At 40.7% G+C, this 17,711-nt stretch overlaps 1 protein-coding gene across 1 annotated transcript in view; it reads left to right on the top strand.

Moving 5' to 3' along the window:
* LOC107724002 (receptor-type tyrosine-protein phosphatase delta-like) overlaps positions 1–17,711 on the top strand; it is a gene marked incomplete at its 3' end in the record, with an annotated part of 266,996 nt that overhangs the window by 246,904 nt on the left and 2,381 nt on the right. The window contains exons 14-25 of the mRNA XM_016532768.1: positions 742–852; positions 2,431–2,442; positions 5,585–6,022; positions 6,830–6,975; positions 7,091–7,235; positions 8,616–8,921; positions 9,785–9,978; positions 11,124–11,150; positions 11,805–11,922; positions 13,818–14,405; positions 15,145–15,242; positions 16,726–16,982. Of these exons, the coding sequence (XP_016388254.1) occupies positions 742–852; positions 2,431–2,442; positions 5,585–6,022; positions 6,830–6,975; positions 7,091–7,235; positions 8,616–8,921; positions 9,785–9,978; positions 11,124–11,150; positions 11,805–11,922; positions 13,818–14,405; positions 15,145–15,242; positions 16,726–16,982 (2,440 nt within the window). The remainder of the gene's footprint in view (positions 1–741; positions 853–2,430; positions 2,443–5,584; positions 6,023–6,829; positions 6,976–7,090; positions 7,236–8,615; positions 8,922–9,784; positions 9,979–11,123; positions 11,151–11,804; positions 11,923–13,817; positions 14,406–15,144; positions 15,243–16,725; positions 16,983–17,711) is intronic.

The raw sequence follows: 17,711 nt of genomic DNA, 5'->3' as shown, positions 1-17,711 counted from the left end.
CGATCAGTATTATTATTGATTATTATCACAACTGTTTTTCTAAACAGTAAAGCTCAAACTATTTTGAACCACCCGTACGATTAAGTGCCTTTAGAAACCCTGCAACATGTATCCTGTACTGTATGTTTTCCTCTCCATTGATGTGGTTGTAAAATGTCCGAGATAATTAACGCTGCAAAGTCTCTTTTCTTTTGGTTTCTTTCTGTGTGCCCTCTCGAATGTCTACTGCAGTGCTCGTCGCGCTCTTCTCTAGGCCGGCGCCAAGATAGTCAGCATGGCGAGATACGAGCTCGCAACACACTTCGATTTAAGCACCTCGAAATTACTCCATTCCTGACAAAATCATAATATGCATCACGGATCCACCGTGAAATCCATCTTTAGTGCCAAAATTGCTTTCCCATGATGCATCGGTTCTAGAGAATGAAACACTGCATTAGACATTTTAAGGGGAAACATTTCTACCCCCAGCTTCCAGGAGCTTAGCTTGCATAAACTGGTTAAGTCTGTGCCGAGCTGTCCAATGCGAGGCATGCCTGCAGATGTCGCCTCTCAGGGTTAAGCGTCAGTATAGCGGCAGGCCTTTAGCCCGAGCCATTTTGTGGCGGAGACCTAAACAGAGCAAATAACGCCATTTATAGAGAGAAATAGTCATAGCGTGTGATTTGGTGAAAGTTGTTTAATGGCTGGTGTTATTATTGTAATTATCTTTTTCTGCTGGTGTTCTCTCCCACTGTGTAGGAGCGCTGCAAATCGAACAAAGCGAGGAATCGGACCAAGGGAAGTACGAATGTGTCGCGACCAACAACGATGGCACGCGCTATTCCGCACCTGCCAACCTGTATGTCAGAGGTAGGAACAGCTCACGGCGGTAGATGAAGCCGACAAAAGAACATGTAAAAACTCAGACGCACACACATTTTAAGCAAATCGAGCCCAGTTTTGTCGCTGGGGTCCCTCTGGTTACGTGAGCATTTTGTAAGTGCGACATTTACTGCAGCCTTGATTTTCTGCCTGTCTGGTGTTGAATTGTAATTTAACCTTTATTGACTTGAATGCTTGTTGTGTATGTTATATGACTGTTAATTAAGATAACAGGAATGATGGATTGAGCTTAACCTCTCTACTCTCTACAGCAAATGTCTGAGCGCTCTGTTTTTCATCTCTCTTTACTCGCTAATATGGAATAAATCTATCTGAATTTATTTTAGAGCAAAATAAAAAAAAATATATATTTTTTTTTAACTTAACATAAATTGTGGTCAGTTTTTACAGTATAATCTTATTTTGTATTCAGTGGGATCTTTAGTCTGAAATGTAGTGTAAAAGCCTATGATGTAATATATATGGAGGCTTCTTCAATTAAGTGAACACTTCTGCCCCTAGGATGATTAAATAAAGTGTTAGTTAGAAAAAAGACTGTAGTTTTAATGGAGATATTATCATAGCCTGAAATTAATTATGTCAGAGAGCTGCAATAGAATGACTCAATGCTGCTGTCATATATCTGGGTTTATATGTGGTTTTCTGGGAAATGAGAAGTGATGTTTTGAAATGTTATTAATTTTAAGATTTTTAAATCAGAGAGTAACTTTATTAGATGTAATTACCTAATTGGCCACTATTTGAGAACTTTAGTTCAGAGATAATCCATTAAAAGGTGAAATAAATATTTAATTATTTTTGTTTCTTTTTTCAAGCAATCAGAAGGTCCCCTAAGTGAAGAATCACTCCACTGTATAAATATAAAATGTTTTTTTTTTTTATACTGACTTATGATGGAACATCTGTATAATCTGGCACATTAAAGTCAACATGAAACTGTGTTCGCAACCCTTTTTACTTTGATAGTGAGACATATTTCATATAAAAAAGAGCTGGTTTTTTTTCATTTCATCCATAAGGAAATGATTGGTTGGTACAAACTTAAAAACACCTGCGCTCTGTAGCCGCTGAATCTCCCATATTAGTCAGAAAACTGTGCTTATGATTTCATGTTGACTTTAAGCCTAAATTTGTCATAAAATATGTTCCATTTTATAAACCTTGCAGGCCTGATGTCCAGCGCTGCTCAGACAAACATGATACTGCTTTAAATACTGCGGCTGTATTCATGCACAGGTCCCAGTCATGTGGTTCACATGAAAAACCAAAGTATGTTTCTCAAAGGCTGTATGAACAAAACTCCAGAGGAACGACCACAGTAACTGCTGATGGCATGTAAAGCTCATAACTGGACCTGTGTCATATTGTTTAATGGGCAGCGCAATAAAAGGCTTGTAAAATGCCGCACACTTTTCTTTTCCTAGACATTCTGTCTCTAGCAGCAATTCTCTGGGTTGAATGTGGCCTGTTTTACTCTCTCTGTATTTTCCCTTGTTTTTCTCCTCATTTTATTTTGTTTCCGCATCAATTCCCTACATCCCTCAGAGCTGCGAGAAGGTTGGTGTGTTTTGTTTTTTTTCTAACCATCTTCAAATTCAGAAAACAAATGATACAGACGCTAGTCACAATTCCCAAGAGTATGAAAAAATGATTGTAGCTGCATTGGCGTGTCTATGATTCAATTCTGCTTTTGGTTCCTTATGTTCTATGTTTTGGACCGTTTTTTCTTCTTTTCCCTTTTGTTGTGGTCTGAACGAATGCTCTCCTGCTCTCCGCTGTACTGCTTGACCAAAAAGTGGTGCATGTCAGTCAAAATGTGCGCAGTTTTCGGGGGGTTTGCATGGTGGATTGGTCATGCTGAAGTTGTCCCTCCACTGTATAAATATAAAATTTTTTTTTTTTTTATACTGACTTATGATGGAACATCTGTATAATCTGGCACATTAAAGTCAACATGAAACTGTGTTCGCAACCCTTTTTACTTTGATAGTGAGACATATTTCATATAAAAAAGAGCTGTTTTTTTTTCATTTCATCCATAAGGAAATGATTGGTTGGTACAAACTTAAAAACACCTGCGCTCTGTAGCCGCTGAATCTCCCATATTAGTCAGAAAACTGTGCTTATGATTTCATGTTGACTTTAAGCCTAAATTTGTCATAAAATATGTTCCATTTTATAAACCTTGCAGGCCTGATGTCCAGCGCTGCTCAGACAAACATGATACTGCTTTAAATACTGCGGCTGTATTCATGCACAGGTCCCAGTCATGTGGTTCACATGAAAAACCAAAGTATGTTTCTCAAAGGCTGTATGAACAAAACTCCAGAGGAACGACCACAGTAACTGCTGATGGCATGTAAAGCTCATAACTGGACCTGTGTCATATTGTTTAATGGGCAGCGCAATAAAAGGCTTGTAAAATGCCGCACACTTTTCTTTTCCTAGACATTCTGTCTCTAGCAGCAATTCTCTGGGTTGAATGTGGCCTGTTTTACTCTCTCTGTATTTTCCCTTGTTTTTCTCCTCATTTTATTTTGTTTCCGCATCAATTCCCTACATCCCTCAGAGCTGCGAGAAGGTTGGTGTGTTTTGTTTTTTTTCTAACCATCTTCAAATTCAGAAAACAAATGATACAGACGCTAGTCACAATTCCCAAGAGTATGAAAAAATGATTGTAGCTGCATTGGCGTGTCTATGATTCAATTCTGCTTTTGGTTCCTTATGTTCTATGTTTTGGACCGTTTTTTCTTCTTTTCCCTTTTGTTGTGGTCTGAACGAATGCTCTCCTGCTCTCCGCTGTACTGCTTGACCAAAAAGTGGTGCATGTCAGTCAAAATGTGCGCAGTTTTCGGGGGGTTTGCATGGTGGATTGGTCATGCTGAAGTTGTCTGTCTTCTCCCACATGTCAGTGGTCCTGCTTCGTTACTTTGACCGACACGTGCTTTCCTAACGCCTAGAAACAAGCTCCCATTCGCTGACCTTCACCACGGTATGAACTGCGATGAGATGTGCTCCGTAGCTCTGTGAGATCAGATATTTTCTTTCTTTTCCACCTAACAAGCTGCTAATAAACGGCAATTGATGCATGTAGAGCGTTGTTCTCAAGACTCGACAAACGGAAAGCTATTCAGATGAAAGGGAAAACATCATGTCTCCCAGAACAGCGTTTCAATTGGAAATTAATTGCAATAGGATTGAAAATCTGTTCACAATGATTAGAGATTTCATCTCCAGAGAAGCACGACATCTCTGGTCGAATGCGTGCCGCACGTCGTCGAAATTCCTATATTTCCTTCTTTTTCCTCCATTTCTGGTGGTTTCACACAGAGACTTAAGGAGATTTCAACTCCTCACTAAACGTTGGTTTAGGTCCATCCTGTTGTTATTTTAATTTCAAGTGATATAATGAAGATCCTGGCCACGGACAGGAGGAGAGGGTTAGACTCAGGTGTGACGAATAGGAGCAGGTAAATGGGATTTAACCCTGACCATAGTGTAGAGTTCCTCTAATCTGACCCTGCAGACTTTAGCTCAAAGCCTGATTAAACTCACCTACCTGTAACTCTGAAGACTTTAATTAGCTGTCTTATTGGGGTTAAAATCAAACTCTGCAGATCAGTGGTCCGTATTCGAGGAACCCCTCCCTAGTGGAGTGTTATGTTCTAATCATAGAGAACTAGTTCAGTGTTTCACAACCCTGTTCCTGGCTGCACACCAACAGTACATATTTTGGACATCTCCCTTCTCTGACCCAACCATTTCAGGTCCTGGAGTCTCTAAAGAGAATTGAAGATGTGTTTGAAGCCGTGTGCCGTCGGTGTGCCTCAAGGAACATGTTTGGGAAGCACTGATCTAGTGCACTGCCACCAAATGTCCCAAAGAATCTCTACAAAAATCTTGCGAGATTTGTTATGATGAACCTCTCAAACTTTGTAAAATCCAGTGATCCGTCGTCCTCAGATGGGTTCATTGTAGCAGGACTGATATAAGCTGCTGCACACTGACTCCCTGAAGCTGCGTAAAGCCGGTGGAGTCTGTCGCTTTGAGAAAGCTCCTGCCACTGTTGTGTGCATTATACATCAGCCAGTGCCGTCTGAGACTGACAGTATTTAAGCAGTAACACTGACATCGGTTCAGTTATTTTGGACTCTTGAATCTTCTCCCACCCTTCTGCTGTCCCGTAAACCCTCTTCTGAGGAGCTGGCACATAGTATCCCTCTCTCTCTCTCTCTCTCTCTCGCTCTCTCTCTCTCTCTTTCTGTCCCCCCCCCCATGCCCCATTTGCATTGAGGGTTTATCTATTATTTTGTTGCATCTGTTCGTTTTCATTTCGATTCAGTTTCAAATTCACACTTTCATTGTTTATTCACGGTTTCACCACCGTCTCCGTTGACACATGTGTCCACTTTTGGAATGGCAGCCGCAGACAGTCACAGCTAGTCTCTACCCGTTGTTAGTTAGTGGCGGGCCTGTCGCCGTGTGTGTGATGTGGCAATGTGATCCGGCACATTCCTTCACATCAACTGGAAGAGAACGCAGCATCGAAGTTGTACAAATGCACACAACTCCTGCATGCTGTGGCCCTCCAGTTTCCCCGTGTGCTGCCGTCTGTCTGTCACGCGTAGGTCACCTGTGCATGGCATCTGTTTCAGTGTCCCAGTCCAACAAGAGTGAAGCGCAATGTTTGTGTCTAAAGAGATCGATGGAGTCGCCACCACTCGATACAGCGTGGGTGGGCTAAGCCCTTACTCCGACTACCAATTCAGAGTAGTCGCAGTGAATAACATTGGACGCGGGCCTCCCAGCGAAGCCATTGAGTCCAAAACAGCGGAGCAAGCGCCGAGTACCGCCCCGCGGCAAGTCCGAGGGCGCATGCTAAGTGCAACGACCGCCATCATCCACTGGGATGAACCCGAGGAGGCAAATGGGCAGATTACAGGCTACAGGGTTTACTACACCACCGATCCCAGCCAGCATGTCAACCAATGGGAGAAACAGATTGTAAGGACTTCCAACTTCCTCACCATTCCGGGCCTGACGCCCAATAAGACTTACTACATCAAGGTCCTGGCCTTCACCTCTGTAGGAGATGGACCGCTCTCTTCTGATTTGCAGATCATAGCCAAAACTGGAGGTGGGTGTTGGGAATGACAGGAATAACAGCTCTTGTTGTTTACTTTTTGCAGGATTTTAAATATTGTTTAAATGGAATCATAATATATGTTAGAGTCAGAAGCTTATCATAGCGTCATGAATAATTTTATATCACACTATGGCTCTTTTTGCTGGAAATTCAACATAAAAACGTTTAATGCCATTAATGTATATAATGTGTATTTTTGCAAAAGCCCCTGAATGAATTACTTCATTTGATTTATTTTCTGTTTTAATTTGTAATTTAGTAGACACAAAGCAAAAGATCAGATGATCCTTAGCAGATGAATGGCATCGTGGTAAAAGCACTTTATGAAAATCTTGAACTTGGATTGGATGACTGGATGGGCTTTATTCATACATTGAATCTGTTATGAACCTCGAGTTACTAAGCTTGTCCACTAATGCATTCCCACGATACAAACATGAAGAGAAATGACTGTAATGGAAATGATCATTTGTTTCACTTCTGTTGTTTATTACAAAAGCCCCTGAATGAATTACTTCATTTGATTTATTTTCTGTTTTAATTTGTAATTTAGTAGACACAAAGCAAAAGATCAGATGATCCTTAGCAGATGAATGGCATTGTGGTAAAAGCACTTATGAAAATCTTGAGCTTGGATTGGATGACTGGATGGGCTTTATTCATACATTGAATGTTATGAACCTCGAGTTACTAAGCTTGTCCACTAATGCATTCCCACGATACAAACATGAAGAGAAATGACTGTAATGGAAATGATCATTTGTTTCACTTCTGTTGTTTATTATAACATTTTTATAGTGCCCTCTCAACCAACGGACTTCAAAGGCGAAGCCAAATCTGAGACGAGCATCTTGCTGTCGTGGAACCTGCCGACTCAGACGGGCCAGGACAATCAAATCGTCGGATACGAGCTGCTCTATAAGAAAGGAGATGACAAAGAGGAGGTCTGAACGTGAACCATCATTGGCAAACGTCTTCACTCGTCTAAGTCGCAGAATTGATGTCATTGTCATTGCTCAGGTTGACTGTACAAACTCTATTTTGTCGTTCCTTCCTCAGAAACGAGTAAGCTTTGAGCCCACCACAACCTATTTACTGAAAGATCTGAAGCCGTTCACTACCTACACGTTTCAGCTGGCCGCTCGCAGCAAACACGGCATCGGCGCATACACCAATGAGATCTCAGCCGAAACGCCTCAGACACGTAGGTCCCTTTCTGTCTTTACTGTTTTTCCCAAAAACAGCGGTTCAAGAACAGGCGCAGCACTTAACAAAGCAGAAATCCTCCATTTCTCAACAGCGTTTGCTAATGTAATCCTGAATTTGTTTGAGCAGTGCTTTACAAAGAGATTTTTTTGAGAGATGGAGGCATTTCTGTTCTCCGCTTTAAGGGCGATGTTAGCAAACGTCTTGTTTGAATGAAAGGCAACTGGTGGAAGATGTAGTCAAATGACAAAGTCACTTTGTTCAATTTGGCATCATTTATTAGCCAAGTAAGATATGAGACTGAATTATTCATCTGTTTGGCTGCAATCGTGCCTTGTTTTTTGACTTTGGCTTTTGTATACCACACTGCATTTGAAAGATTTACCAAATTTGTAGAGGTTCCCTCTGGAGCCTTGTTGTAAGCTCAAATGCAATGATACGTAGCTAGAAAAGAGAATCGCATTCCCAAAAGACCTCATATTTATTCTTCATTCGTTCAAGTTGAACTGTAACCAAACCTTTAGATCAACTCCTTCATTAATTTCGCATAATTTGATGCATAAGTAATGTATGACTGTGCTTCACTTCGTACTCACAATTTGAGACAATCTGAATAAATCTGAGGTCCTCTGAGTACATGCCAGGTAAGTATCTTGGAGGGCTGTTTTTGCGGTAGAGTGTTTGCATGTCCAAGTCTAGAAACGTCAGTCAGGAACTCTTGGACCAACCAGGCTTTTACCTCAAACCAACAGGCCTCGGAAAGGTTGGTGAGCAATGCATTTCCTGTTTTTTACAGAGCTGACACATCAACCTTTGAAATTTTGGATTGATGGTAACTGCTTGGAGGAAACAGGGCCCAATTTAAACGCAGCTCATTTATATATTTCGCAGTGCTGTTGACCTATGATGAGAGCAATTGAAATGTGAGCCCTGAATTTAGGATATTTAGGGGGAAAATTACATATGTAGAGTTACGAAGGTAGGTTCTGTAGCTTTAGGGTCTGCACCAGTCCCACCCTGCACAATTTGTGAATTTGTTTGATCTTTTCTACCTCCTTATGAGAAGTCTGTGACATCTCTACCCGTTTTGTTCTTCTTTTTAAGCTTCATTAAATTGATTTTCATGTCATCGTTTTTTTTTTTTTATATATAAATGTAGTCCCTGTGATTCATCCTCATTTGATGTCATTTTATGTTCCCTTTGTTTTTTGTTTTTGTTTGTCCATCAACATCATCTCCACCTCCACCACAAAAACAAAAAAATCCTCTTACCTCAACCCCCGTGAACCTCACCTGGATCCAACCAAACTCCAAAACCACTCAAATCCAATTCAATGACTATTCTGCTCCTCCCACAATCCTCTGATCCTCCAATCAGAGCCCTCAGCTCCACCCCAGGAAGTCAAGTGTACTAGTCCCAGTTCTACCAGCATTCTGGTAAGTTGGAAACTGCCGCCGGTGGAGCTCCAAAACGGAATAATGACCAGATACACCGTCCAGTACGCAGCGACCGAAGGCGATGATACCTCGTTGCATCAAGTCTCGGACATACCGCCAGAAAAGTACCATTATCTGTTGGAAAACTTGGAGAAATGGACGGAATACCGTGTGACAGTGAGCGCCCACACTGAAGCGGGAGAAGGCCCTGAGAGTTTACCTCAGCTAATCCGTACGGAGGAGGATGGTATGTCTTACTCACACGCCACTGTGACCCTATGCTAATGTCTACCCTTAAAACACGCCCCACTTCTGCCAGACTTCTGCACAAAGCACCCTAACACCCCTCGCCCCTCTCGCTCCCTCTATTTACACTAACTCTACTAACCAGGATTTTTTGTGACCTTTCACCGAACCAACATTTGTCCCCTTTTGGCAATTTTTGGGAGAATTTTCGAGAGAATTTTTCAGACTTTTTACTTGACCAGACTTATTTCATGGCATGTGCTTCTGACGACCTTAAACTTCCAACAATCCCAAATGTCTTGCTGTTTTTTCCCCATTTTCTTATTAAGATAAATGAAATGGCTTTTTTAATGGAGTGAAACTCATTTTCATACATGAAAAAAGACAACTAAATCGAGAGTGAATCTTCAGAAATGGGGCTTTTTTTTTCTCAAAGGTCCCACACTGATGACATTTTTCTTAAATTTTTCCATTTGTTTTTCTTTTTGTATTCACTCTATCATAGCCAAACTCCTTTAGAGTGCTTCAAACCTCTGAAACACTCCTCTTGGCTTATTTTTGCTTGTTTTTATTCCATATTTTGACTCCACTAAACCCATTTTTTTCAGAAAAAATTAGGTCAGCTGTGTGACCTGTTTTTGGGGATTGTTTTTGTTTTTTGTTTTTTTTCTCTCTCTCTCTCTCTTTTTTGTTTTTGACTTCCCATTGTTGAGATATTAGTGTTATCCAGTTCTTGTTAATGGTATAATCCCATTTTGTAGATTTTTGTCTGCTTCACCGCTTTCTCAGGGGAGACGTCCAGTCGGACGTGAGGTGTCGTCTTTAAGCTTGACCTTTCTGTCTTCTATCCCATAATTCTCTCAGTGCCCAGTGGCCCTCCTCGTAAAGTCGAGGTGGAGGCTGTCAACTCCACGTCTGTTAAAGTGCTGTGGCGGTCGCCGGTGCCGAGCAGGCAGCACGGCCAGATCCGTGGGTACCAGGTGCACTATGTCAGGATGGTTAATGGGGAACCCGGTGGTCACCCTGTCATCAAGGACATTCTGATCGATGACGCTCAGGTAGGCACCCACCTGCACAGCTGCACCGCTTCTCAAGTCAATCTTTACAAGCTTTGAGTTTTGTGGTTATGAGTTGAGTTTTGTGGTTATGAGAGTTCATACAGCCAGCTGCCAACTATTTTGATTCAAGTTTAGGACTCTTTCACAAACTAGCGAGCTGCCTACCTAGTTACCAGAAAGTAGGCTTAATTTGGCAATCCCAGAATGCATTTCAAAACATATGATTAGAGGGCGAAAAAAACATCCAAGATGGTTTTTCCAATTTTTTTTTAATTTATTTACCCCCCCCAATTATTTATTTTTTCATTGCTTATTTGATTATTGTGTTGTCAGCAGGGCAGCTCACTATATGTTATAAAAATAAAATATAATTGTTAGAAAAACAATTTAATGTTGGTATTTTTATAATAATAAATACATTCAGCAAAGATGATGTGATTATGACACAGAATAAATAAATTCGTTTCATTTTACTTATTGTTTTAAATTGTGCATATTTGATAATACAACAAGGAAGCACGAGTTTGAACACACAGCAAAGAAGACTAAAACTAAAACTAAAATGAAAAAGTAATAATGTGTTATAATAACACACAGCTATTCATTGTAAAAGTCCTTGCTTGCACATACTGTAAGTTATTGAAGGATACAAAGGGTCATTTTTCACTGAATGACCCAAATAACTGGAAGAAAGAAGGCCGTAAGTGTATACTTATGACATGCACAGGTTTGTATATCCTTTTGTCATATCTTTAAGACTGAAGGCTGTCCCTAGACATTAATTTTCCCATGTGAGGTTAATGATGAAGTGCCATGAATCACACACAGCGCATAGACCTGTTACATTCTTGATTATACGTGCCTTCATGTTAGACAATGGACAGCGTGATGAGATCGGCCCGTCTGATTTCACACGACACATCACATCCTGACCTCAGCGTGCAACGCAGAGACACCGACACGCTGTTTGAATCCTACAGAATTATGAATCATTCATCATCCCAGCATCTGCTCACTCACCGAAACAGAAGAGACGCACGTCGTCTGACACTCTCTCGTGTCTTCACCAGCAAACTCTAATTGAACTTCTTTTCTTGTTTGTCTGTTTGTTTGTTCCTCCTGCTGCTCTCTGGTCTGGGCTTCAGTGGGAATATGATGATTCAGCCGAACATGTGAGTACATCGCAGAATTCTGCAGCTTTGCACATTCACTTTATTTACATACACTTTCTTTCCTTGCTGGCCTATTAATATTATTTTGCGTAACCATCTAAAGAAGGCATCTCATTCATTAACAATACATGTGAATAATATCTGCATATGAATGTTATCACAAAAATCCTGATTTTGACATTTTGAAACAACTTAAATCACACATTTGCATGCAAACTCACAGACACATGCAGTATGTTAATCGAAAATGTTTTATTCATAATATTATCATAAGAAACTGAATAACTCAGCAGTAATGCTTTCTAATTTCTTATTTAAACAAAATAATTAGTCATTATGCTAAATACTACTTATGGACATGCATGCATTTAAAATAATCATGGACATTAGAATGAGGGGATGAACAAATGCATGTGTGTTTGCACCTGTAAAAACACATTTATGCATTTAGCAAATGCTTTTATCAAAAGCGACTTACATACGAGGAGCAAAGCAAACTGATTCTCTTAGTGAATGAGTCCTAATGCGCACAGGCCCATTTTCCTTTATTCTTTTATACTGCCATTTAAACACATTCTTGAGCTTTTTTTTATAATGATTTAAAAGCTTTTTGTTAAAAATGACTCACGTCCTGCTGTTTTTTTTTTTTCCCAGGAGTTAATCCTCACTGACCTGCATGCCGAGACCATGTACTCGGTTACGGTCGCCGCTTACACGACCAAAGGCGACGGGGCACGCAGCAAACCCAAGCTGGTCACCACCACCGGAGCCGGTAGGTTCGCGCCGCTTCAGAGCAATTTCTGCCTCTGTTGCTGTGGACTTCGTGAGCGCCACCGAGGCTCAGGCTTCTCCCCTGCAGCCATTAAGACTGAATGCCTATAATTGCCCTCGCAGTGATGACGGCAATTGTAATTCCACTCACCTACGGCTCTGACTTTGAAATGCTCGCAGGGGTTAAGGAAATAATGGAAAAATCTGTCAGGAAAATGCCAAAATAGACTTTTTCAAAAGAAAAGAATATGACGTCTCGATTATCACTGAAAGGCTCGAAACGCACAATCGCTTATAAGTACAGGTGCTTTTCTGTTGTACCCCTAATTGTGCTGTTATTCAGCTCCTGAAAAGCCTTTTATTTCACTTTTGTCCTTGAGCACATGACTGTGAAAAGGTGCACAGTATCACTGTTGATTTCTATTTGATATTGTATCATTACAAATTGTCAAACTCGCAGGGTTTTCGACTGGAGAATTAGGGGGATAGATACAGCAGTGCAATATTAAGAGGATCGGTGGCTGTATGTTAGATCAGTGAGCCTAAACTGGTTTTGCTTCAGATTTAACATCGTCTTGATTATATTCTATTTTACCTTGGTTAGTTTTGTTTTAATTTAAAGAAAAATGTTGTAGAGTTTGATTGGACACGCAACATTTGATGTCATCAACAAAAGATGTGTTTTCGCTTCCATTTTAACAGTTTAAAAGCTGAACTTTTTATTTTTATTTTGCTGTCCTGTTGAGAAAAACTTTGTTAGATTATTTTAGCGCAGCATACATTTTTGTAGGAGTGGGCGATTTACTGTCAGACATGATAAAACATTAGAAGTTTTATTTTTCAGTCTCTATCGCGGTTACATTGCACTATGATATTGTAGCACTGCATCATCACAAAAATGTTGCATTTGTGTACGTTTTAAACATACAAGCGATTTTAAACCGCTCAAGTGCAACAAGACACAAAACTCAATTAGGTACTTGCACATTGTCTGAATTGAGTTATTTTTCAGAGCGCACAAATGACCAAATTCACACAAAAAGGCAGTATTTATGTAAGCATTGCCAGCCATGTCTTAAGTGAATGTAAACAATTGGGGGAAAATTGTCTCTATTTGATCCATGTATTAGGTCTTAAAGTGACAGCAGCCTAATACATGTTTGTGTCATTAATGTAAATCAAAAAAAAAAAACTAACTGCTCTTGACTGAATAACTTTTGTGTTCACTGTTATTGAACTGAATCAACATTGAATCTGAAATGAGCTGAATAGGCCATTTTTCACAGTCCGCGTGTCGCTTCCACTAGTAGCGTAAAAGAATTTACGCCTGCATTATTGTCACTGTTACAGCAGAAGTTATTTTACACAACTATTCGAAGCTTCTGCTTTTCGAACTCCGAAGTGTGAAAAAGGTCTATAATGACAATACTGTCTTCAGTAGAGCTGCCTAACGACTAAAACTTAATTTGTTTCATAATAAATTTCATATACTGTTGACACTTATGTTCTCTTTATTGCATTGAAGCTTGGATTAGTTAAGATAGTATTAGTTTTTGTGCTGATTTTGAAATTAGGTATCCAAGTATTTAGTATTGTAACAAGCTCTATTGTTATATATTTATTGCTATTATGAAATTACTCATATTCTTATATAATATTTTGTTCAAATCGCAGCCCCCTAGACTACTCTACTTTTCTCTTTCTTGGATTAGTTAATCTAGTATTAGTTATTGCTGTGATATCGTAATTGTGAGAATTAATTGGTATCCATATCATAACAACTGTATTTCCAGGAAAAATAACTATGTTGTGCTCTATATTGATATTATGAATTGAGGTCCAGTCGGCCACCTCTAAACCGTCGTATGTTTCTCTGTGTCATCTGTCCGTTTTCAGTTCCGGAAAAGCCTCGTCTCATGGTGAGTCCGACGAACATGGGCACGGCATTACTGCAGTGGCACCCACCGACAAACACCTACGGCCTGCTGCAAGGCTACCGACTGCGGTTCGGCCGTAAGGACGTGGAGCCCCTGACCGTGATCGAGTTCTCCGAGCGCGAGAACCACTACACCACCAAAGAGATCCACAAGGGGGCATCCTACACCTTCCGCCTCTCGGCCCGCAACCGGGTGGGATTCGGAGAGGAGACGGTGAAGGAGATCACCACGCCCGAGGACACTCCTGCCGGTTACCCACAAGGCATCGTAGCCCAAAGTAGCACGACCACCACCATTCAGGTCAGCTGGCAGCCTGTGGCGTTAGCCGAGCGCAACGGAGCCGTCATCAAATACGCCCTTCAGTACAAAGACATCAACAGCCCTCGCAGCCCCTCAGAACTGTTCATCACAGCACCTGAGTCCACCGTCACACTGGACGGCCTTAAAGCAGACACCACGTACGATATTAAAATGTGTGCCTTCACCAGTAAGGGCCCCGGCCCTTACAGTCCTAGCGTCCAGTTCAGAACGCAACCCATCAACCAAGGTAGGAGGCTCGCAACACCCTCTCGGCCCCGTTTGCCTTCTCCTACAACCTTAAGTCACCTGTGAGAAAGAGTTTGGATTTCAGAACCAAAGCAAATCTGAAAATGTCCTTAGCATAGCTAGTTCAAATCAGTTAGCGTCCTGCGGAGAGTCGATGGTAAGCTGCAGGTAAGGTTGGAGCTCTGGGCTAGTCCTCATGAGGTAGCAGGCGAAGTGCTTGGCAGGTAAGGCTGATGTTGAAACGAAGTGTTGCGGATCTGTTTGTCTAATTCATCTGCCCCAACTTTCTTTTAGAACTGTTCATCACAGCACCTGAGTCCACCGTCACACTGGACGGCCTTAAAGCAGACACCACGTACGATATTAAAATGTGTGCCTTCACCAGTAAGGGCCCCGGCCCTTACAGTCCTAGCGTCCAGTTCAGAACGCAACCCATCAACCAAGGTAGGAGGCTCGCAACACCCTCTCGGCCCCGTTTGCCTTCTCCTACAACCTTAAGTCACCTGTGAGAAAGAGTTTGGATTTCAGAACCAAAGCAAATCTGAAAATGTCCTTAGCATAGCTAGTTCAAATCAGTTAGCGTCCTGCGGAGAGTCGATGGTAAGCTGCAGGTAAGGTTGGAGCTCTGGGCTAGTCCTCATGAGGTAGCAGGCGAAGTGCTTGGCAGGTAAGGCTGATGTTGAAACGAAGTGTTGCGGATCTGTTTGTCTAATTCATCTGCCCCAACTTTCTTTTAGCAGTGTTTGCAAAAAATTTTCACGTGAGAGCTGCCATGAAGACCTCAGTGCTGCTGACGTGGGAGATTCCCGAGAACTACAACCCCGCGCAGCCGTTTACGGTGAGAGACTCGGAGAAAGCGTTAGCCTGCATGAGGTTCTGTCAGCTAGAAACTGGCTACATAGCCAGCTTCCTTTTGTGAAAAAGAAGTGTGCTTAACCCTCTAAGCGCCAAAGTCGCAAAATTGCGACAGTCTATTTAATAAAATAGACTGTAGTTCCTAATATGGTGTAATATCTCATTTGTATTCCCTACCACTAGATGGCAGACATGTAGTACTTCGATTCTAGACCAAAATTATGTCACGTTCCTATTCAAAGTGTTCGGGAAAATAGCAGAGCAAGTGAGCTATCGCGTCATTGATGCGAAAGCAGTTCAGTTCATAGCGTGTGAAAATAAGTTCAAACATCAATTCAATATCTACTATTTCCTGAATATTATGAAATTCAAGATGGCCGCCTCTGATGACGTCATAATATGCAAATTAGACGAGTATATTTACACCCCACATAAACTTTCGGTCATGCCCAGCATTTTCCCCAAAAATCCCTGGCGCCTAAAGGGTTAATTGGATATTAAGATGCACTTGTAGTGTACTTTAAAACTTAAAAGTATAGTAAAAAAATATAAAAGGCACCTTAAGTGACTTAAAGAGAGACACTTTCATGAATTTGTTTCTAAACACACTTAAGTACACTTTTAAAAAGTGATCTTTGTAATAATGTGAAATGAAGTCTTACTTTAAAGTATGTTTCAAATCATTGTTTTAATAATCTTTTGTGCTGTTTTAACACTTAAGTACACTTATTTTGATGTGTTGACTAACATACTAAAGCACATGAAAATAACTTGATTAGCATTTTAACTGTAGTGTTATTCAATATTAGCATTAAAGTTAATGTTTTAAATTTACTGAATTGCAGCTTCATCGTTACAGATGTATTTAAATATGTGACATACAAGTTTCAATAGAAATGACATTAAAGTATATTTTAGTTGATCATAAATGCTTCTCAGTACATTCAGCAGTACTTTAACCATATTTCAAAGACAGAAGTCATTATAAAATTACATATAGAGATGTGCTTCAGTCCTACTTAAGTGGGTCAAAAACACAAAAATTCAGCTAATTGCATTTAATGTAAATTTTAACTATAATACAATTTAATTGAATTGCAAGTAAAATGCAGTTAAGCATCTGAAAACATTTGATTCAGTTCACACTTAAGTATTTTATTTTAAAGTATTTTTTTGTAATAAGTACTCTTAGTATGCTAAGTATGCTCTAAATATGTACTTTTAAGTACCTACTTATTTTTCACAAGGGACCGTCTAAGGCAGAGTAGCACAAAATACGGCATAACGGACACATGCAATTACGATTTAATATTTGGCCAAAAGAAGGTATCATCATAATGCTGCCTAACATTTGGAGCATCCCTTAAAATGCTGCCTGCACAGGCTGCACACTAGGTTTTGGATCACTAGCTCCAGCTAACACATTAAAACTGGTTAAAGTCTGGCGTGACGGTGGTTCCTCGTAGATCCTGTATGATAACGGCCAGAGTGTGGAGGTGGATGGGAAGCTGACGCAGAAGCTCATCACCAACCTTCAGCCGGAGACGCAATACTCCTTCCTGCTCACCAACCGTGGGAACAGCGCCGGAGGACTGCAGCACCGCGTCTCCACCATGACAGCGCCTGACATACTGCGCACCAAACCCTACCTGATCGGCAAGACCAGTTCAGACGGCATGGTCACGGTCGAGCTGCCGGCTGTTCAGACGGCTGAGAAAGTGAAGTGAGTACCAGTTCTGCTTTGTGTTCAGTTTAATGAGAGAAGCACCATGGGCTTTACGAGAAGATCATTCACCTGCGTCTCAACACTACGTCTTTTAATCTTTCCCAATTGTTGGATCGCATTTACCAATTATTCTGTTTAGTCTTTCCATCTCAAGTGGTCCAAAAGTTGTAAAGTTGGTTGTTTGACCATCTTTAATTTTCCTCATTTTCCTTTTTTTTTTATCTTATTCTTACAAAAGCGGAGGTCTTGGTGTCATGGCCCACAATACATTTTTGGTTTCAGAAACCTCAATATCAGTTCAGAATGGTACAGTGAATCTCAATTAACAAAAACTGATCTGTAGTTCACATTACATTTACTTATATAAATATTGTGCACATTATTGTTCTTTTGACTTGGAATTTAAGTTGAAATGATCATAATTTAGGGTCACTTTATAATGGGAAGTCTCTGCCATGTTTTTTGGGGGTTTCTATGTATGTATATTAAGCATACAGAGCTTTATTTAATTTTTTTAATGAAGTGAGAATTGTGCACATTTTAGTTGTGATTACATGGAAAAGAATGACTAGCATTCTTCAAAATATCTCTTTTGAGTTTCTTGGGAGAAAGAAAGTCATATGAGTTTAGAAAGTAGATGAGAGTGACGGCCTGTTTTTGGCTGTTCTGTCTATCAGAGGGACCCTCATTAGTGCGTCTGAAGCGTGAAACTGAGCCCAACGGCCT

This window comes from Sinocyclocheilus rhinocerous, unplaced genomic scaffold (genome assembly GCF_001515625.1).
Source record: "Sinocyclocheilus rhinocerous isolate Xijiao unplaced genomic scaffold, SAMN03320098_v1.1 scaffold2771, whole genome shotgun sequence".
Taxonomy (NCBI): domain Eukaryota; kingdom Metazoa; phylum Chordata; class Actinopteri; order Cypriniformes; family Cyprinidae; genus Sinocyclocheilus; species Sinocyclocheilus rhinocerous.
This window is presented reverse-complemented; position numbering and strand designations above follow the sequence as displayed.